Raw genomic sequence first — 23,322 nt, forward strand, 5'->3', positions numbered from 1 at the left:
ATAACATCATCCATTTTCGTGGGGTTCAAGAAAGGAAGTTAGAGGCACGATGGCCTTTTGCCAAGCAATTGGACGAAACATCAAAAACAAACGTAGCATTCTTGTATCACGTGAATACACTTACTCCGCGCTATCTATGTTTAAGTCCCATGTAATAGGGGGCGAACGAATTGCCAATGATCAGGCGCAAATCCAGGAAACCACGTGATATCAAGGCAGTCAAGGGAAAAAGAAGCCTCTCCAATAACGATAACGTTTACAATGCCTCCGTTGCGTTCTTCGCATTTTGGGCAACCCGTAATATTCATTCTATAATCCGGTATAAGACCACTAAATACCGTGAGTACAGAAGTAAAGTTATCAGAAGAATACAGACTGTCGTGGCGAATCTAGTTGGTTGATTGATTGAAAAACACAAGTGGTACGGGTTCTGCGCGAATTGTGTCGAGAGCCGATTTTGTCCAATGTACGCAGCTCATCCTATCGAGGTGGATAAACCTCGGCTGGTTATGGCTAATGGCTATTAGTCCAAGGCCTTGATATAATTGGCGCCGCGGGTGAAGAGAGAACAATTAATAGCTGCTCAATTCCTGTAGGAAAACCGTGTCTGCTGTGGGTCATACGAACCGTTCAGCGTTAATGATGCTTAACTTCTGTACTCCGACGTTTTGTTAGGTTAGTACGAGGGGTGCGGTGGGCGAGAATAAGCCGTGTAGGGCTCAGCGTACACGCAAATCTTATTCAGAAATCAGAATCATTTATTCAACGTAATTATCATGGATAAACTTGTTGAAGGTCAATGTAACATTTTTGAATTTACGTCATTTCGCAAGGTGTTATGGCTGAGGAGAAGAAATGACAAGAAACTGCAACAGCAACACATCTTTTAAAAACCAATGAGGATATACATTACAAGTTATTTAATAACTAGAGGAACACATTCAATACCAGACATTTTTATCATTTAGGTAGTCATTAATATTATAATAAGCTTTTTTACATAAAGTATTCTATCCTACATTACTAACATGTTATAAGATGGCTACTAACCACTTAAGCGTCTTAACCCCTTCCAGCGCGCGGTCCCGAGTGCGTGGCTACATAGAAGTGTACGCGGCGCTGGTGGGGCGTGTGGGCGAGGGCACGGAGCCGGCGGAGGCCGAGGGCGCCGCCACGCCGCCGGCGGACGACTGGGAAATGGTCGAGCCCGCGCCGCAGAGAGGGACCGTGCAGCCGGTAACTATACTACTACTATAACATAACATAACATAACAAATACTTTATTGCACGAACAGGAAAAAACAAAATACAAAACAAAAGAGAAACAAGAGAGAGAGATTTATGATTCTACAGGTGAATAGTATCACAAACGGACAACGTGCGTCTAACGCAACTACGCTGGCCTGCAAAACTAAGTAGGTACCTCACGTCATCACTAATTTAAGAGCCACGCTCTTTTCGGTGTAGCATTCTCCATGCTACTTTTACGGAATAATAGGGCAGTGGTTTCCGGCTAAGTAGTTAATGCCATCTGAGGCAAATCTACCATAAGTCATGTCAAAAAAACGCAGTGGTTTCCCTCTTACCTTCCGCCCCAAGTAGGTACCTACTACACATAAAATTATAATAACTTTTTAAGTACATTAGATAAACTTTCGAAATAAAAAGGACTCGAAATGTTAGTAACGTATCTTATAGTTTAATCTCTAATCTGCCGAGATACCAGACAATACAGGTGTTAGTGACATCGTAACGAAAACTTTGAGAGATGATTCAAACCATGATTCTGAGTTGATATTAAGTAGAATTTTCCGTCGCAAAAGTAATGAATATAATTGAAAAAAAAAAAATAAAAAACACAACATTTTCATGAATTTTCCGACAGGAAATTCCACTTGATATTAACTCAGAATCATGATTACAATCTCACTGATACTATATTTTTTTACATTGTGTCTAGTCGAGATCCGCTAAAAAACGTAAAAAAAAAAATTTGAAAAAAGATTAAAATCTTCAATTGACAATTGGCAGCTTAGTAGTGAATGTTTGGGCGGTAGGTGGCGTTTGTAACACACTCGGTGTCTTCCTTCACGGGGAGCGACTGGGACCTGATCGAGGTGACTGCGCCCGCGCACCCAGTACGTTCACGTTTCATTCCTTTTTTATTTTAACTTTGTTTTCTTTTCTGGAGGTCACGGTCACTGAATGCTTCCTGCCGCTCAAATATTATATTAAATATTTTAATTATGATATTTATAAATATTTAATATTATTATGTAACGAGTCTGATGTGTTATGTATGTAAAAGTGTATTAATAATTAATATAATTATATGCTTATTATCTTGTAATCTATGAGCTTGGCGAAATATTTGTCACTAACGGAAAATCACGTGTTCCAAATTGATGTTTGAAAAATAGATAATGATGTAAATCCCTTTGTCTGGCTAGGACATTGCATGATTCCGTACTTCGGAAGTCACGTTAAGCTGTTGGTCCTGGGCTATTAGCCGAATCACCTCCAGCAACCTGCAGTGGAGCAGCGTGGTAGGGTATGTTCCTTACGCCCTCCGGTTGATTGAGGGGGACGGCTGTGCCTAGCAATGGGACGTACATAGGCTATTTATGTATTGTTATTTTTTTTTTGATTTTTGTTATTGTTACAATTAACTTTTTTTATTATAATATTACTGTTTCCACATGTATGTACGGAACCCTGGCTTCCAAGTCACAAGTTTTCCACTTAGTTTGGAAGTCAGTGGACCATGCTTTGTACCATGTTCCAGTTAAAATTAAGCTCTATGTACCATTGTCACTGCAACTGTTGACAATAAACTATTATTATTATTATTATTTTTATTTGTATGTCGTTTCCATATCTCGGGCCTATGGAGTCCCGGACTTTTGGGAGGCGTGCGTGGGGCCGAAGCCAACACGTAGAATTTAAGACAATTTAATCTAAATGTTGTGTGACACCAACCGGCGATTATCCCTGTATGCACTATGGGAGTGCACCCAAAGACAATCCCCGGTTGGTGTAGGACTATTGCCGATTATGGTAACAAAGGCAACTGGGCTATTAGGTTGAGGGTTAGTGGACCGGATACTGGGGCTATGGGGGCTATGGCGCCTGCTCGACCGATTTTAACAGCAAAGATTATTATTATGTTGTGTGTTGCAGGTGGTGGGTGGTGACCCGCTGCCGGCGGGCTGGGAGGAGCGGCAGGACGCCAACGGGCGCACCTACTACGTCAACCACATCGCTCGCTCCACGCAGTGGGAGCGCCCGCACTTCACGTTAGTACTGTATTTATTTTACACAGATATGTTACAAACCTAGGTTATAATTAAAACACATAATAACGGGTTTTTACCGCGTTTAAATCAGGGATATGAGACTCCCGATATTTCGACACTGTTGCAAGTGCCATGATCACGGGATGACATAGTCATGGCACTTGATGACGTGATCATGGCACTTATTGCGACAGTGTCGAAATATCGGGAGTCTCATATCCCTGATTTAAACGCGGTAAGAAACCGTTATTATGTGGTTTATTATGACAATAACCGCGTAAACTTAAAACAATGTATTAAAATAGGTTAGCTGGAAGAGATCCCAATCAGGGATAAGCTCGCCTATGCTTTAATGTGAAGATATTTTTTTTTAAATAATACAGGTTCGCGTTTGACGACAATATCACCTGATGGGAAGTGGCGATATGATCTAGGGTGGATCACGCCTACCTAGGAAAGGTTTATTCACTCTAGCCTTAAAGAGTCCCACATTATAACGAGTTGGAAAAACAGACGACGGCAGACAGTTCCAGTTCTTTGCTGGTCGCATCATCTTTAGTGCGGATTGGTGGTATATCCACATTATTAGGATAAATGCCTGCCGACGCCCAGTTGTTCGTAGATGGAATGGAGTGGGTGGAATTAACTCGTGAAGTTCCTGCGTATACTCATCGAAGTTATTCTATAAAAGTGCTATTTGATGTGTTTCCCTTTATATTTTAAAGCAATAAAAAGTTTTTAAACAAACAGAAACTGTATAGGGCTTGGTTTTCAGATTGGAAGGTCAGACAGGCAGTAGCTTCTGTAAACCACCGGACCTGTCAAATGTTCAGGTTAGGTAACCGAACCCAGTAAAAACGGGATAAAGCTAGAACTGATTTTCCAGCCCGAAGGGAATTCAGCCCAATACAGGTTAGGTAACCTCCGAAATGTATTTCTTGGGAATGTTGGTTTCCTCACGATGTTTTCCTTCACCGCTGAGCATGTGATAATCATAAGATCCAAAAATGGAATTCGAAAACAAATTTGAAAATCATTGCTGGGGTTCGAACCAGCAACCTTACAGCGAGAGTCAAGCGGTCTTCCAACTGTCTAAAAATTGAATATTTATTTGCACAGTCGTAACGTGAGCACAGACTCGGCGGCGGCTGCGGAGCGCATGGAGACGGCCGCCACGGAGTTCCAGCGACGCTTCCACATCTCCCACGACCACCCGCAGCCGCACCACGCGCCGCGCAGGACCAGCAGCCAGGGGGACCACCACGTACGTACCACCAGGCGGGGTTACTCATAAACATGGAAGGGGATCCAACGAAACGACAGCTGCCATGACGCTCCGACGAGAGATGGTGGTCGCGTCACCGGATTAAAATCGATCTGCAGGAGGTTTAAAAGCAATCGAAGCAATTCACCTAAAAAAAGCAATATTGCTATTTGACATTTGTGTGCATTGCGCACTTACTTTGATATGCGCAAATTGTTTTTCAAGATGAATTGCTTCAATGTGGCGTTATACCGCTGATCCGTAGGGAGGGTCGCTGAGTCACGCACACGCACGATTGGAACGTGCACGCACTTTGTACGTACGTATACGTCCAGAGCGTTGCGTTGTTTTATGACAGCTTTCGTTTCGATCAATTTCTCTTCCATATTCATGACAGCAACGGCAATTATGTCCACAAGCACCTGGAAGCACCGACCATTAGGCCGCAAACTGGACGACATTAGACAACAGAGTGAAAATTGATTTCATGTTAATTTTGTAACGAACTAGGGCAAAGATAAACAAAAAACATATAGGTACAAAAGATAAATTAAATAGATTTTTTTTGTGTAAAAGCAATCCAAGATTTCATTATGACTTATTTACGAATTGTAAATAAATATGTAACAATGAGTTAGACGTTTGATCGTGGTTGTTGATGACGTCATAGATTTGTCATACAAGTTCAACAAACTCCATGGAAATTTCTCGATTGAACGTTTCGACAATGGTGCTAATTCCTGTGAACACCATCTAATTTTATTTTAAGTTATATCTGTCATTTTCTTATCCGCCGAAAAGGAAAGGTACGGGTAATCGACAAGGATAAAATTTATGGAAAACACATAAATTTTAAGCACAAATATAAAACAACCCTATAAAAATTATATTGGCTAATAACCCGGCAGAATTAAGTTGACAGCACACGTCAAACGGTTTGCATACAACCGAGATACTTTTTTTATTCTTCCGGGTTATTCATTCATTTACTCATTCTTCCTAAAATTAAGAGCTGTCAATCATCCGTCCCTTTCCTTTTCGGCGGATAAGAAAATGACAGGTATAACTTAAAGTAAAATTGGGAGGTGTCTGCAGGAATCAGGGCCAATAGTAGTCTAAAGCAAAAATAATTTAATATGAACCAGTAGTATACACTTGCTTTGCAGCAGAGCTTTTGGCTTACAAACAGAGGTCTATTCGTGTAGATCAGTTTCTGTATTGACATATCGTTGCCTTTAGTGATCTGATGTGATTTTCTTCAATAAAACCTCATTTCTTTCAACGAGGGACTTTCAAGGCTACGTTCCTCAAAATCAATATAGATGGCGCTGTACAGATTTGCTTCTATGCTGTTCTGAGAGCAAATAAAAAACATAGAACACGTTCAGCTGCTTGTCTTCCCGGGCATGTCGTAAAATCCGACAGAGGGATTGCGTCCTCTAACATGATGGACTAAGTAAGGTTCATCATATCCATCTTAGGACTTCGTATCAACAGTGGCTGCAAGTTGTCTTTGATTACTTGTGGCTCTGCCCACCCCATTTGGGATTATGGGCGTGAGTTTATGTATGTATGTATGTACAGATTTTCCTTCGTTTAACCTTCTAATTTCACGGATAACAGACATTAATAATGCATCTTTTATCTTTGTTTTTGGATACAAATGATGACACTCTTTATTACACCCGGGCACAATTACATTGATCTGGATTAAAAATTGCTTCTTCTATAGTGTGGGTTGTGAGGTGGAGTACCAACCTCATCAACCCTGGTGTCAGAGTTACTATTAAGCCGCCAAAGGTCCGACATGACTCATGTAACGACTACTTACCAGTAAGTAGTAACCGGTACCGGCTTAACGTGCCTTCCGAAGCACGGTTCGATGCGGATGCACTCCTGACTACCCCAATTAGGATATAACCGTGAGCTTATGTTATCTTTATACTTGACCTGGATTGAAACTAGTTTGTTTATCGCGAGGTTTTGTTAACAAAAATCGGATTCGAATGTGATTTTTCAAAAAGCAGCTTACGTAGTTTTCTCTATAAGGCGACGATAAAGAAATAATATCCTGTGATTGGTTGAAACTGACAACTGCTGTTGACTAAGTGATATTTTAGCCAATCATAGGATAGGATTAAACTGAGTTACACGACCGTCCCCAGATTACAAATACACATACGTTTACGAAGGCCGAATCTATCTTATCTCTGTATTTTTGGGTTTCTAATTTTCTATATTGTTTCCTTCTTATTTATACAGCTAAGAAAGCGGGATAAAGTAAATAATTTGGGTTGTATTCTATTGAATCGTCTTTTAATAAGGCCTAATTTTTTGGTGTAATATCTGCTCTCTACCATCAGCTTTATACATCTAAGTGCGGGTTACAGTTTTCTTTATTTATGGCGTGTTTAAACGGTTTTTTTAATTATCATTTTGGTGTTAAATTCTGCATGATACCTATGATAAAGTTATCTAGATGTGATAAACGATGTTATGCAGTATTTTAGTGCATGTTTCCGACGTCGTAGGTGTATGTTATCTTGATATTATTATGTATGTTCAGCAGCCGTAGTATGGTAGATGCGACGCGGCATATATCACGGGTTTTGTTCATTAGATGTAGCCGTAGCATCTGTCGATACGTGTAGCGTCTGTTTGTCGAAGCTTGTAACATATGTCGCTTCGCGCCTGCCATGCTACGGCTGCAATTCAGTTCTAGGTAAGGTTACATCATGCTGCATGGCCTTACGCTACACATTCGGTACTAACACGATACATCTTCTATACGTATGCCGTATACTCGTGGGCTTAAGGAGGGTCAACATGTTTTGAAATACTTGTCAAATTCCAAAATATCTTTTTTCAGTAGGTAACATAGTTACACCTCGAATCGTCATTTTTAACATAACGAACGTCTCATCCGCCTAAAACTACTGCAGCTTCTCACAACCTGTATAGCCGGGGAAACAAAGCTGCCAGAACAACCTCGGCACAGGACCCTAGACGTTATTTAAAAAAAAGTAAATTGATAAATATTGTTATACAATTTAATAATTTGGCTGCCTAATCTATCAGTTCCCGTGAATTCAAATCTTCTAAATAATATTCTTCATACTAGAAAGATTGCCGCAAAAACTTGCGCAAATGAAGCGCCAATGGCGTACATACAACATTACAGTGTAACCCAATGCGCTGTATTACGAGAAAAAATATGTAAGGTTATACGGTTAGCCACATCTAGTTACTCCATGGCGAAATAGAGTAACAAAATACTATAGCACCTACCCTAACTACAAATATAAATGTATAGAAAGAAGCTGACTCAGTTTCCCTAAGACGCGGCGATACGGCTCACCACCACGTTGGTCTAACAGATAGCTCAGTACGGCGTGTGTATTGAATTCATCTTACGATGGATTTACCTCTGAGTGGGGTACTGAGATACTTGAGATACTGGGGTAATTGGGATATCCCAATATACTAATATATATTAGTGAGCTGATGTTCACAGTTATGGTGTATCATACATAACAGTGTTGTGATAATTACTTATAAGCCCATCATCTGGATATCTTCTTCACGTTACACATTACAAAATAAGCCACATAGCTCGAGTATACGACATACCAACATCACCATACAAACCTCACCAACTAACGACGGACATACAAACAGATATTGTTGTCCTCACATGTAGACAATCAGCTTAGACGGTCTACTGGCGAGATCTTTTGCTATCCTAATGCTTGGATTAAAAAAATAAAAAGCAAAGCGAAAGGTCTTTGTCACGTGTACTTTTAAATACTAACTTATTTGTGCGGCTTGCAAAACGTTTAAAAAATCTTTAGCGTAATTCTAACACGGAGGGTTTCAATCGCAACATTTTCTTGGAATAGCTTCCGAGTCGTCCGCACAAATAAGTTTGTACTATGGTAATATCAAGTGTTGTCTAACAGGAGGATGTAAGCAATACCGAAGACTCTGCCTCCACGCTCACGCCACACTCTACACCGACGCGCTCGCCCGAGCAAGCTGGCGAACAAATAGAACAAGACACCGAACACAACGGCCCGACTAGCTTAAGTAACGAAACCGACTGTGATACTAGACATAGAGAAGATGACGACGTCGTCTGCGCTAACGAAGTTCGCTTAAGAGAACCCGACGGGAACAACGAAGATAGTGCTCAAGATGATACTAGTCAAGTTAATGGTAACGCGGAACAAAATACACCAAATCGTGAGACCAGAGAGGATAATGATATAAACGATGAAGCGCCTCGAGAGAGTAACGAAGTCTCCGAATCAAACGCAGAACAAGAACGGCAGACGCCGCAGGTTTCGGTAGAAAGCGTAGAAACGACGGAAAACCCCACAGATAATACAGAAACAGAAGACACAACAACGGAAAACGCAGACACACAAAATAACGCTTCAGAAATAACAGTAACAGATGGTCAGATAGTGGAACACACGGCGGTGACAGAGAATTTAGAGCGGAGAGAGGAGACAGAGGAACAGTCGGAGGAAGCGAGGGAGGCGCGCGAATCGGAGCGGAGAGAGGCGGAGATCGAGGAGGCGCTGACCTTCGACGAGAACCACTTCAGCACGCCGCGGGGCGCCTCCCCGCGCACGCGCGGCAGCGACCACGACTCCGAGGTAAGACGGTGACGCGGGAAACACCACGTAATACATACGCCTCATTACGGTTACATACACACGATTTACATGGCTCATACTAGGTTAGCGCGCCTTAAATCTCCAAATAAAACAAATTATTAGGTAGCACACAAAGAATAAGAATCTTCGCAGGCGCGGGATTATTTTCCGAAAAACTTAAAAGTTTTGATGTCTTTCTCGTTAAAGTAGGATTAAATTGCCAACGATAATCTTTAGAATTGATTCGATATGGAATGTCAGACCAAAAACAAATTACACAGAAAAACAGAGCACTTAGAAAACAGCTGACACAGGCACTCCGCGTCACACCCGCCCGTGCTTGATGTCTATGACCGTGTGAGGTACAACGTGTGTGTCCATGGCTCGTGCTTCTACTAACATTTCACCGCGCCTCACAACCACTAACACCACTAAGATTACACAAGCAACAAATACTATAGATTAATTATAGCTACGGGGAAGTCTGGTCACCAGACCTTCGCTCATAGACAATCCCATCTTTTTGGAGAGGATATGACGCGTTACTCTTTCGCTCTTAAGTCCGCCTTTCCGACATGTTCATGATGACATGTAGCTGAACGCATTACATGTTGTTTCGGGAGGGTTCAAAAGGCTACATCAAAGCAATTCATCTAAAAAGCAATATTGCAATTTGATGTTCGCGTGTATAAAAGTAAGCGCGCAATGTTAAGAAATGTTGAATAGCACTTTTGCTTTTTTATGAATTGATTTGATGTGGCTTTTTTAAGCCCCTTGTAGTCTCACACATAAAAGGAAATGGGGTTCTTAATTTATTTATTGAGTCTACGCTAGTTAGGAAATAGCGCTACAACACAATACACACAAGGTTCAATTTCCTACAACTTTCCACCACATTGCGCTTCGCTTCGCTTACATTTAGTTTAGCCTCACGTAGCATGGTGTACTATGTCATTTTGCATGATAAATATACGAATTATATATTTACTAGAGCAAAAATATAGTTTTCGCTTTGTGAATAGTCTAGCGTTCGTGTTTTATGTATTTTTTACATGTAACTCTGTAGCATTTGAAATATGCATATGTATTCGTATTGTTTGTTTCTCTAAGATACAGAAACGTGGCTTCATTTGTAAGTCGGTTGGTATTATTTGTATTAAATTGTGTATGTGTAAGCTTGAGTAAAAGCATGTTATGAGTGGATAAGTAACTGAATTACTATAAAAACTGTATATTTGCTTAAAAATGACCAATATTACAGATTCTGAGCTGGTTAGTCAAATTTTTACTATTCCAAGCTGGCAATACCAAATTCGAGCATCTGCAAAACGCAGTTTTCTATTAGTGTTGCCAGGTTCGGAGTTCTTAAGTTTTATATTGCAGCTAGCTTAAAAAATATATTTATTCTAAGTTCAAACAGTATGTTGGTCTCGATTCTGGCAGACAAAACTTGATTTTATTTTAGTCTAGTGCCGTCCCCCACTTACGACGGGCGCAAGACAGAGTTAAAGATAGTTTTAGATCTGTCAAACTAAATTAAAGTTAAGTTGGTGTGTGCAGGAATCAGCATCAATATCTAAATAAAATGTTTTAATCAATATAAGAAAAACATTGGTCGAAAATTTATCTTTATAAACCTAGGCGGAAATATTGGCTAAAGTAATATACGCTACATGTTGGTGCCAGTCTGCAAAAATTGTACATATGTCTACGCACTGTTTATGTTTATGAAAATTTATTCAGTAAGCAACAATTGGGGGTCGAAGGATATGACATGTGATATTCTAATTAAAACACATAATAATGGGTTTTTACCGCGTTTTAATTAGGGATATGAGACTCCCACCCCGCGGTAAGAACCCGTTATTATGTGTTTTAATTATGATGTATGTTCTGTTGTAAGGATATAGTCTCTTGTGGTAATGAAAAAGTCAGGATTCGCTAAGTCAATGATTTTAGTCTTGGTTTTAACCAAGTTACAAATGATTATTATATAAGTTACAACTTGGCTAATCCCTAGGTTGCTGTGTGACCAGTTCGGACATTGGTCTTTATAAATGCCTTTTACAACAGAACCACACATAATTACTGGCACACAGGACACGCTAATGAACTACATTTTCTGAACGAAGAACAATGTTCGATATTCTAGAAACATCCATCAGCTAAAGAAAAGAGTGGAGATGTGGATTGGCGAAATGGCTCTGCGCGCAGCCAGGCGCACTGCCTATGTGGTGATGACGTCACCATAGTATCATTTGATATACGTAATTCATTACTCACTCTTAAATTTTATGCACTATGCAAATCTTCTACGGAGACATGCCGAGATTGCAGAGTTGTGCTAGGCATCACTGCATATCAAATGGGCCGCTCAACGCGCTGAGCCACGCGATATGCTACGCCTAGATTATCGAGACTTTACACCTAAAGTAGTCTTACCTTTACCTCTGGACTTCCCTCAGTTAGCGTGTCCTAACCAGACAATATGAAAGGTACATCAATCCTCGTACCACGGCAACCGCGTCGGCTTTGACCAATAGCCGTACAAGGTCTATCCACGTAGATAGCATTCGCTGCGTCTATTGGTCGAAACTATCGATATAATTCGGTAGCCGTGCAGAGCCTGCAGGTGATCGAAAGAGTAGAGGAGTAGTGTTGATATGTGTGGTGTTTCAGGACGAGACGGACGCATCGACTGACAGCACGCGTAGCAGCAGCGCCAGCAGCGTGCAGAGCCAAAACCTGCCCAGCAGCGACGGTGAGTTGATGGTTCAGCTATCTCCTAAGTCCAAGATGTTTTAAAGAAAGGCCAGATCAAGAGTACTCTAAACCGGTGAGCATCCATGAAGTCTGATGAGAGTGGAAGAAGGGAAAGTGGTGTGTTAGGATAGTAATAACTGAAATTCCGTGGTCTCTCTCACAAGTCTTCCCTCAATCAACCGGAGGGGATCTGGAGCATACTCCACCACGCTGCTCCACTACGGGCTATTAACTAACGTTAATATTATTGTAATGTTTAGGTCTACCGCCCGGCTGGAGCATGCAGCGCGCGCCCAACGGCAGGATATTCTTCATCGATCACAACCAGAAGACCACTACGTGGATAGACCCTAGAACAGGTAACTAAAAGACCAGCAGTTGGAATTGTGTTTTTGTATGAGGATCTCTTAAATCACTGCTGCTTAGCGATTGATCTTCGTTAGGAAGATAGGAAGCTTTCATTTTGGATTCCTTTTATGGAGGGCACATATAATTGTCTATAGGTTCGTTAATTTTTTGCCGGGTTGCAACCATTCCAGCATGTACTAACAATAGTCATTTATTGAGAAATCAAAAATGATATCCGAATAGGTAGTAGTAACTAATGCAGTTCATTGAATCGGTAGTGAACCTCAAATTAAAAGCGATTAAACAGTAAACAAATTGATAACAACAGTAACTTTTGAAAATGTTGCGGTTATTTTAGAGGTAATTATTTTCAATTCTATACTTTTATGTTTTTAAAGATCATCTAGGGCCCTGTGCCGAGGTTTCCCTTGCAGCTTTTTTTCCTTTTTTGAGAAGCTGCAGTAGTTTTAGGCGGATGAGACGTTCGTTATGTAAAAAATGACGATTCAAAGTGTAACTATGTTACTTACTGAATAAAGATATTTTTGGATTTGAATCGTGAGTTGGTATTAATTCAGAATCATCTTCAGTAGCCGATATGGTCTGTGTAACACCCTTTATGTTTACTGTGCAGGCTGCGCATCGAGCCTGCCAGCGGCGGCCGCGGCCAGCGCGGGGGCGGAGGCCGACGAGCTGGGCGCGCTGCCCGAGGGCTGGGAGGAGCGCGTTCACACCGACGGACGGATCTTCTTCATCGATCACAGTCAGTATCACCATGCTTTGTATTTAAGGTGATTCGTTTTCCATACAAAAGTTGATGCAGTGCTACAGGAAAACGGATAGAGGAATATTGTTATAAAACCGATAAATAGTAATATTTTGGTGTATTATTTTCGCTAACTAACAAAAATTTAGGGTCCGAATACGAGAAGTACCATATTTCAGACCCTCAATTTTGATTAATTCTACATTTGTAGTGGTGCAGACTACAGTGTATTTGCTGAGCGTGTAGAGGTGTCAATGTTAGTTTGTGTGCGTGATAGTTTTTTTTTTCTCTAAAGGCTTTGACTACTTGACAAGTGTAATAGAATGTCAGTGACAATTTATAAAGAGATTTTGTATGAAGAGAACAAATATAAATAAAAAACTAAAAATACTACAATCTGAGAAAAGGAATATTGGAAAAATATTTTTGTTTTAACGCATATTATTTAAACATTTTTAAATAATGGGTAAGTACCGTGTTTTAAAAGAGGACATATATTATAATAAAACATAAAATGAAATGGCTGTATGGGCATAGTTCCCTTTGCCTTACCCTTCGGGGAAAACCTAAATAGTAGTCATTTATAATTAATTGTTTTTCCATCCAACATACAGATTTATTTATATTCTCTTTGTCGCGGACTTTTTGGTGGGAACGGGAACGGGAAGGTTGCTTTCTTCATTGAATAATCTAAATAATCAATACGAAGTGGTGTTTTGTGGTTAATGATCATATTAAGTTAGTCGGAAAACATTCCCGATAGTATTATTAAATCGGAATATTCAATAAACAAAGTGTACCTACCTATCTATTTTCGCTTTGCGCCAACAAGCCGCTTACTTCGTTTGGGGTTCGGAGTAGGAGTCTGCTCCGAGGGTGGGGGCTTAGGTTTCATCATTTCATTAATCATCATCAAGAAAAAAAACACAAGACATGGCTGTATGGGCATAGGTCCCTTTGCCTTGCCGTTTGGGAAAAAAAAATAAGATAAATTTTGAAATTCTTATGTATAATAAACAAACATCACAGACATCATGACAGATCTAAAACTAACGAAAATCTTTTTTATTTTTTCTATTTGACTTATTTATGAATTTTAATCAAGAAAACGTGATAATAAGTTCGACAGCAACCAGTTCAGGTCCCCGAAAAAGCCCATTTCAGGCCGCGTATATATGGAAATACTACTTCAATACGTCCCAGCCTCGTCTTTTTTTAACGTCCTCGTTAAAAAAAGACGTCCTAACCTGAACTAACTAACCTAACAATAAACACCACGCGTAAATATAAGTCCAGAAATGCGCTGCAAGTCGTCTGGACTGGGCGCGAAAACAACATAGAATTCGATTAGCTGCTAAGTGTCCCGCATGCTATCACCAGCTGTCACTGACATACGAATGAAGTCCCGCGGATTTTATTGGGACTAAATGACAAGTCATAATAATTATATGCGGATACTGCGACATCAGCGCCGTGCTTGCGGGACGTCCTGAAGCGCTATTACATCTTTCAAACGCGATGCGACTAAGTTTGAACCGACGCAATTTAGGAAAAATCTACCTTATTATTACTGTACTGTGATCGTTATTTGTAAAATCATACAATACATATACACAATTCTTTATACACAATATAAGTGTTATGACATATTGTGGACTTTTCGGTGGACCTACAAAAAAGGAACAATTCAACCATACGTTGTTTTGTTATATCTCAATAGGCTCAGGCAGCGTTTTCGCCAAAAGCTTCAAGTCGTCTATATTTGTAATGATAATTATGTTTGACATTCATCATCATTTTTGAACCATTTTATACAAAAAAAAATACTTGTATAAATTATATACCCTAAAGCACGCCCATGAATCACTCTACTCATTGGTGAAAACCGTATGAAAATCCGTTCAGTAGTTTTTTAGTTAGCCCCATGTTCACTGATGCGATTAATGCCTATTAGAATTTTACAAAATAAAAAATACGGAAATTACGGAAGGTACTTTAGTGCAAAGTACATTATTGTATAATTATAATATTATTGGTAAAAGTGATACTTTTTGAAAATTCCGTAACAAATAGACGGGTTCGCCAAATTCAATTGTAAAAAAAATACAAATAGTAAAAACAATTAAAACATGCACTTGGGTTTGAACCGTGAAACTTAAGAATGGCGGCGACTGCTTTCCCAAATGCGCCATTTAGAAGTTAGAAGTAGACTTCAAATTATGCATCTCTTTTAATAGCTAACCTAGTTCGCATGTGTGTGTGACAGCTTCGTGTTTGTACACAAATTGAAATGACACCAACTTTTGATGCAATGTTTCAATATGATATCTGCAGTAAATACTTCAAAATTGTAGCTTAACTTAAAGATAATGTATGTAAGATTTCGCCACCTAACATTTCACTGGGTCAGAACTCAACACTAAACGAATAAATGGAAAAAAATACGAAAACTGCAGAAGTAACGCCATCTGCTGACGCAGCGTTACCTAGCTGACTGAAACGCATCACCTTAAACCAAAATAGACGGGTCGCGCTATCGCGGGCGACTGGATAGGCACTGCAGATTTTGACCAATTTAGAATTCGAGCAGCTAAAGCGGCTACTTTTACTAAACGTCAAAACACTTACTATGGCATTTTTATGAAAAAGCAACATGTGACGTCATATAAAACGTCGGGCTTATTACTTTTTTCTTGATTACAATTCATAAATAAATTATAAAATAAATAAATGGTGTTTCCTCAGTTTTACATTTGTCTATATTTAGTAAAAATCATAATTTTATAATTTTCCTTTGACCTAGGATGCTACTCGTTTTGTGCTGTTTACTTATTGTTACATTTTAAGCATTTGTGTTAGCATAAAATTCGTATGTATTGAACGGTTCTGTTAGTGCAGTAATAAAGGAGGGTTTCTAAATTTAAAAATAACGTATCTCGTTGTTCCAGACACGCGCACCACGCAGTGGGAGGACCCGCGGCTATCTAACCCGCAGATCGCCGGCCCCGCTGTACCGTACTCGCGTGATTACAAACGAAAGTACGAGTATCTCAAGAGCCAGCTGCGCAAGCCGGTGAGTCAAACAGTAGCAAAAAAAAAATCGTAATTCATAATCATTTATTCGCAATAAAATTGGTATTGCAGTTGGTCAGCATTTTTAAATACGCTTATGTTGCTAAAGAATCCAAGCCCTTGCAAAGTTTGTGAGGTTTTATAAAATATTTCACGGGTTCCGTGCCGCAATTTATATCGAAGGCCTCAGCCAATTAACGTTCGACGTTTATTGACGTAGATAGCATTCGCTGCGTCTATTGGTCAAAGCCCGCGATATAAAAATATACGGCGGAACCCGTGCCGCCTGTGCAGGACGACAGAAATCCTGACGCTTCCATTCCGCTTATTTGGTAATATTTTGAAGTCGATGACAATTCAAGTTCCTAAGTACTTTTGCTGATAAATCATCAATAAGAAATGGCCACTGTGGTCCAGTAGATGAGCATTGGACTCACGATCCGGAGGTCCTAAGTTCGAATCTCCGTGGAGATCACTTGTGTGTCCTGATTTGGTTAGGATATTGCGGGCTGATCACCCGATTGTCCGAATGTAAGATATTCCGTGGAAGGCACGTTAAGCAGTCGTTACATGACTCATGTCAGGGGCCTTTGGCGGCTCAATAATAACCAGACACCAGGGATGATGAGGTTGGTAATCCACCTCACAACCCACACGATAGAAGAAATACGAAGAATATCCTTGACTTGGTCAAGATTCCCTATTGTGATGTTTCCCTCATATCGCAGAGTAACGTGCCAAACAAGTTCGAGATCAAAGTCCGGCGCAACTCGATCCTGGAGGATTCGTATCGCATCATCAGCTCGGTCAGTCGGCTGGACCTACTCAAGACCAAGCTGTGGGTCGAGTTCGAGTCGGAAGTCGGCCTTGGTGAGTCACGCAATCTTGCAACAGTCCAATGTTGTAATTAGTATCAGCCAACACCATCTCACTTCATTATCTTCTACAATTTCTCCATTTTTTCTAGACATAACATAAACAAATGATTTTGTATTAATAACTAGTGGTTAGAGCCTTGGGCCCACGATTCGGAGATCCGGATTCGATTCCCGATGGGGACGTTGTCGAAACCATTTTATGAGACTGTCCTTTGTTTGGTAAGGATTTTCAGGCTGATTGTCTGAAAAAGTAAGATGATTCTGTGCTTCGTAGGGCACGTTAATCAGTTGGACCCAGCTAATAGTCGTAAAATGACCTCCACTAACCCGCAGTGGAGCAGCGTGGTGGAGTATGCTTCATACCCCCTTCGGTTGATTGAGGCCTGTGCCCAGCAGTGAGACGTATATAGACTTTTTATGTAAGGTTATGGAGACTTATGCGTCCCACTGCTAGGCACAGGTCTACCTTCATTCATCAGGAGGGGTATGGAATATTTCACCACGCTGCTCCACTGCGTGTTGATGGAGGAGTTTTAATGTCTCCAATCGTCAAATATAGATTTATCCAATAATTACCGAACATCCTTCACATTCACATCAATATGACATACCGATTCCCGCACAGACTACGGTGGGCTGGCGCGCGAATGGTTCTTCCTGCTGTCCAAAGAGATGTTCAACCCGTACTATGGCCTGTTTGAGTACTCGGCCATGGACAACTACACGCTACAGATCAACCCCAACAGCGGGGTCTGCAACGAGGAGCATCTCAACTACTTCAAGTTTATTGGCCGAGTCGCTGGCATGGCTATCTATCATGGGAAATTGCTCGATGGTGAGTAAGCATTGAACCACATCGGTCAGCACAGACATTTGTTCAGGGCTCTCACCCGGCACAAAAGGCTTGAGTGTGCCCAGTTGGACGCGAACCTCGGCTCAGGGCGTCAATCAATCAAACAATACACACTGTAATGTTGTATGTACCTTTATAAATAAAAAATAAATAATAAATAAATAAATAATAATTCTTTATTGTACAAAACACAATACACAGGACATATACATACGAATAAAAAAATAAGCACAATAGGCGGCCTTATTACTAAACAGCAATTTCTGCCAGGCAACCTTAGCAATTTCTGCCGGGCGTCGTCTGAGAGGAAAATACATATTTGAAAGAATTAATCCACTACCCTAGAGGATCGATAGCGATCAGCGCTGAGGTTAATAGAGAGAGCGACTGCGCGCGACGAGGTCATAGCGTGCGTAAGCGTGCGGTCGCTCGCTCTAACAAATTACTGGTTCTGAGTAACAGAAAAGGATCGAAACATAGGAAAGTGCGAGAGGTGCTGACGGCTGCGGTTCTAACTTCATAGGCTACTTGACAACTTAGTCAAATGAGATACTCTTTATGCAACGCCAAAACGAAAAATTTTCTATGGAATTTGTATGAAGATACGATTGTGTGACGTCATCGATAGAAGCGGTCTAACGTCCTACTCGTACATAACATAAACAGCTGGGCACAGGCCTCCCCTCAATCATCCGATCGGGGAGGGGAGGTCGTACTCTGATACTTATTGATACTTATTAACATAACATAGCATCAGACTTGTATGGCCTTTTTTTGACCCCTTCATCACTTCAAGCGTACTTCAGGTCATTATATATTCACTATCAGGTCAATATATATCCCATTGTAATTGAAACAACGGCTAAAATGTTTGATCAAAAAAAAATCTGCAATATGCGATATTACATTATCCAAATCTTTTTCAGCATTCTTCATCCGTCCATTCTACAAGATGATGTTGTCTAAGACTATAGAGCTCCAGGACATGGAGTCGGTAGACCTGGAGTACTACAACTCCCTGATGTGGATCAAAGAGAACGACCCCTCGGAGCTGTACCTGACCTTCTCAGTGGATGAGGAGCAGTTCGGGAAGACCATACAACGGGAGTTGAAGCCTGGAGGAGCTAATATATCCGTTGACGATGATAACAAGGACGAGTATATTAAGTGAGTATGCTCAAATATATGCTATATATGTAATCCGTGTCTGTGGTGTCCTAAATAATGTTTCTTTCTTACTTTCTTTCTTTCAAATGGGATAGGAAGAAGCCGTGGTAGCCCAGTTGAAAGAACCTTTGACTCTCGCTGCGAGGCCGCAGGATAGGATCCCAGCATCAGCCTAAACCAATGATTTTCGAATTCACAGTTTGAATGTTATACAATTATTTCGTGCTCAGCGTTGAAGGAAAACATCGCGAGGAATTCCACATTCCCGAGAAATGTGTTTCGGTGGTATGTGACCTAAACTGTATTCGGCTGGTTTTCCCATTGCGGGTTGGCACATCCGACAGGCAGTCGCTTCTGTAAAAAAACCGGGGGTGTCAAATCTTCAGGTTAGGGTAGAGGGCCCTGTGTAATACGGGATAACGCTAGGGAGATGTGGTGCTCAAATGGTATAAGAATGAATGGAAACAATGAGGATTGTCTGAAGCTGTTATGGTTTGACAGCGCGTATTCTTCTATCTGTTGGTTTTGAGGTATGAATTACCAATCTCATCAACCCTGATGTCAGCTGTTAAATGTAACAAGCTTAGAATGAGAGCAGGGTTGAGATATCGTCGCTTAATATAGAAAGATCACTTTCTTTCTTTTTTTAGTCAAGCGCGGGTTTTTTGTCGAGTGCAGTAGATGATAGCACAGTGTCGTGCTGTCGTGTAATTTAATATGCAAATTATTTATGAGCAAATTATTAATATTATACATTAAGAAATAAAAATTAATAACTTCCTTTCTAATGTATTTTTTTTAATTTCAATTTCAATCGGGGTGGAAATTGAGACCACCAATTTTACCTGGACAGAAACTAGCTTGACCATTGCCAGGCTTTTATTAACAAAAGTCGCATTCGAATGTGATTTTTCAACAAGGCGCTTATGCGGATTTTTTGGTTTTGATGGGTTTGCTCTTGGCCCCAGACTTGCCCGAAGGCATTGACGAGGCCTAAGATGGAGCTCGCCCAAAAGGTGCCTGTTCACTCTGGCTTTGAAAGCGCCTAGTTTATATGCATTCGGGAATACAGAAGAGAGAGAATTCCACTCCTTAGTTTTCCCTATCTAGCACATCGAACTAAAATTACATAGAAATAACATTGCTCCGCATCGCAATATTGATTAAGTTATATAACATCGAGCATAGTCATAGAATAAGGAATAATACTACGTATAGAACGGCAACTCTCCTCTTTCCACCAGCGTCTGAGGTAGGTTTACATCAACCCCTCGAACATAGTTTACACTTGAATCGTATGGCGCCAGACGTCACACACACACACACATATGCGCGTGTACGGTAACCTCAATGTGTGGTGTCTGTGTAAATCGAGGTTGTTTGTATGAAGTGTCTGTGGTTTGGCATAGTCGAGTATTGAGACATGAACGCTTACCCTTTTACTTTATTCCTCATTTCATTCAACAGGTTAGTAATCCAATGGCGGTTCGTGAATCGGGTCCACGAGCAGATGGTGTCGTTCCTCGAGGGACTGAGCCAGCTGGTTCCTCTCCCTCTGTTGAAGATCTTCGACGAACACGAACTGGAGTTGCTGCTCTGTGGCATACAACATATTGACGTGCGAGACTGGCGGGCTAACACCCTGTACAAGGGCGACTATCATGCTAATCATATTGTTGTGCAGTGGTTTTGGAGAGTAAGTTATATTTTATTACATTCCTCTATCTATATACCCGCATCCGCACTGGAGCAGCGTGCTGGAGTATGCTAACCCTCTGGTTGATTAAAGGGAGGCCTATGTTAGCTCATTATGCCGATCGATTCTTTTCTATCAAACAGATTCGGTGAAAGAAAATTCTATTTTTCAGATTCAAAAATATCTTCATTCATTCATTTATTTGCATCATGTACATTATAAAAAGGTCTTAAAGTTAATTATAGTATTAGTACATAACCCTTATAGGGCATCGCAAATTGACATCGTAATTGTATAAGTATTCTTAACAAAAAAATAATAAATAACGAGAGAAATGTCACTAAACTAGCATGCACAATTAATTATTTATAGCATTGTTAATATAAAAGATGTCAAGCAAAAACAATAATTTTAATTAAAATAATAAATAAGAAGGTCAAGTATGCAAGTCACGATCACATAAAAAATCGTTTATGTTATAATAACATTTATCTCGCAATAAGGATTTTAATTGATTGCGGAAAGAAGATTCATTGATGGCCGCTTTAATGATATTTGGAATTTTATTATAAATTTTGATAGCTGTATAATGCGGTCCATTCCTGACCAATTCAACATTTGTTTTTGGTAACTCTAGTAGATTCACCCGACGAGCCCTCGTGCAGTGCTTAAAATCCTGGATATTTTTCCTAATGAACATCGCTGCTTCGAGAATAAAAATACAAGGGAATGTAAGGATTTTTTCTTTTTGAAAGAACGGTCTACAACTTTCTCTTGGCGGTATACTAAATAATATTCGCATGCACTTTTTTTGTAAGACAAATACCCCATGCGCATCTGTACTATTACCCCATAACAAAATTCCATATCTCAACCACGCGTGAGTATAAGCGTAGTACGCGGCAAGTTGTGCTTCGCGGTGAGTGTTGGATTTGAGTATTGATAGCGCATACGTGAATTGTGATAATTTTGTTTTTACCTTCTGTACGTGATTTTTCCATCTTTATTCAGTAGGTAACATAGTTACACTTTGAATTTTTCATAACGAACGTCTCATCCGCCTAAAACTACTGCAGCTTCTCACAACCTGTATAGCCGGGGAAAATAAGCTGCAAGAAAAACCTCGGCACAAGGCCCTAGACGTTCTTTAAAAAAAAATAAAAAAGTAATAAACATGGAAGCAGTCTCTTCATACTCGCTGCAGTTGATTATTGACGCCAAAACTCACACGAAACAAAACACTCTCACAGAGCATAATAATCGTACACTGAAATAAAAAAAGTATATAAGTATATTTGTATTAAAAAATAAGTATATTTGTATTTATACAATTTGAAATTAGCGCGTATAAATGTAAGTGCGCAATGCAAACAAATGTGAAATAGCAATATTGCTTTTTTAGATGAATTGCTTTGATGTGGCATTTTTGACGCCCCAAGTATGATTTTGAAGGCCTCTCCCACACGGTATGATTTTCGATGCGTCATTTTTGATCCACAAGAATGCTTCTATGTTTATTTACCGAATAGACTATAAAGCATCGTGTCTGCGCAGGTGGTACTATCGTTCTCGAACGAGATGCGGTCCCGCTTGCTGCAGTTCGTGACAGGCACGTCCCGTGTGCCCATGAACGGATTCAAGGAGCTGTACGGCTCCAACGGGCCGCAGCTGTTCACCATAGAGAAGTGGGGCTCGCCCGACAACTACCCGCGGGCGCATACCTGGTGAGTATCATAAAAAAAACATTTTATTTCAGACTTTCGTCCATACATGTGTTAGTAAAAAAAGTTAAAGTAAGTTAGTATCAAATTAAATAATTCTATCATTAAACATACATAAACTCACGCCCGTATTCCCCGAAGGGGTGGGCAGAACTACAAATAATCAAGAAACTATTTGCAGCCACTTTTGATACATAGTCCTAAGGTGGATAATGATAAACCGTATGATGATAGGGGATCAGCCTATCGCTCTTACAGATGATCCATCATGTTCGACAGGACGCTGTCCCTTTGTCGCCTTTTACGACATGCACGGGAAGATAGGCAGCTGAACACATTCTATGTTTTTTCTTTACTCCCAGTCCAGCAGTCCAGTCCCAGTCCAGAGTTTCTATTATTAAATTCTATTATTCAAAGTATACATATTTATAGTTTTATTCTAGTTGAATCCTTATTAGGTCCAACCAGATTATACACCCATTGCCTAATTAGAAGACACTCATACCTGTCACCAATACCCCTCAGGATGCCGACAGGATCATAGAAGATTTTTGTTCGAAACAACAAGCGTGGATAAACTATAAGTCGTTGGAAAGATCTTTCAGTTTAAAATATTGAACCCGAATGGTTGATAGAATCGTAAACTTAAGCACCTACTCCTGAATCTATATGATGTTAAAATATTGTACCTACTAAAATAAGCTCACCTTATTTGCGTTTTACTTGAGTCTGAAGTGGCCGTAAGCCGCTAAAGAGTGAGAGGGAGAGCGAGTTGATTGTGTCTCGCTCGCACTTACGCATTTAAGCGGCACACTGTAAGAATGAGGTTTTTGTTTG

At 40.3% G+C, this 23,322-nt stretch overlaps 1 protein-coding gene across 4 annotated transcripts in view; it reads left to right on the forward strand.

The window, feature by feature from the left end:
• Nucleotides 1-23,322, forward strand: part of LOC126374700 (E3 ubiquitin-protein ligase Nedd-4) — a 57,372-nt gene that overhangs the window by 27,767 nt on the left and 6,283 nt on the right. For 3 of the 4 annotated variants that reach the window (XM_050021414.1, XM_050021415.1, XM_050021416.1), the window contains exons 6-18: nucleotides 1,077-1,236; nucleotides 3,181-3,296; nucleotides 4,416-4,560; nucleotides 8,520-9,221; nucleotides 11,901-11,982; nucleotides 12,245-12,343; nucleotides 12,967-13,095; nucleotides 16,047-16,171; nucleotides 16,899-17,040; nucleotides 17,674-17,883; nucleotides 18,828-19,068; nucleotides 20,536-20,764; nucleotides 22,319-22,488. In XM_050021414.1, the coding sequence (XP_049877371.1) occupies nucleotides 1,077-1,236; nucleotides 3,181-3,296; nucleotides 4,416-4,560; nucleotides 8,520-9,221; nucleotides 11,901-11,982; nucleotides 12,245-12,343; nucleotides 12,967-13,095; nucleotides 16,047-16,171; nucleotides 16,899-17,040; nucleotides 17,674-17,883; nucleotides 18,828-19,068; nucleotides 20,536-20,764; nucleotides 22,319-22,488 (2,550 nt within the window). The remainder of the gene's footprint in view (nucleotides 1-1,076; nucleotides 1,237-3,180; nucleotides 3,297-4,415; nucleotides 4,561-8,519; nucleotides 9,222-11,900; nucleotides 11,983-12,244; nucleotides 12,344-12,966; nucleotides 13,096-16,046; nucleotides 16,172-16,898; nucleotides 17,041-17,673; nucleotides 17,884-18,827; nucleotides 19,069-20,535; nucleotides 20,765-22,318; nucleotides 22,489-23,322) is intronic. The other variant, XM_050021417.1, reaches the window with a different exon arrangement.

This window comes from Pectinophora gossypiella, chromosome 17, assembly GCF_024362695.1.
Source record: "Pectinophora gossypiella chromosome 17, ilPecGoss1.1, whole genome shotgun sequence".
Lineage (NCBI taxonomy): Eukaryota > Metazoa > Arthropoda > Insecta > Lepidoptera > Gelechiidae > Pectinophora > Pectinophora gossypiella.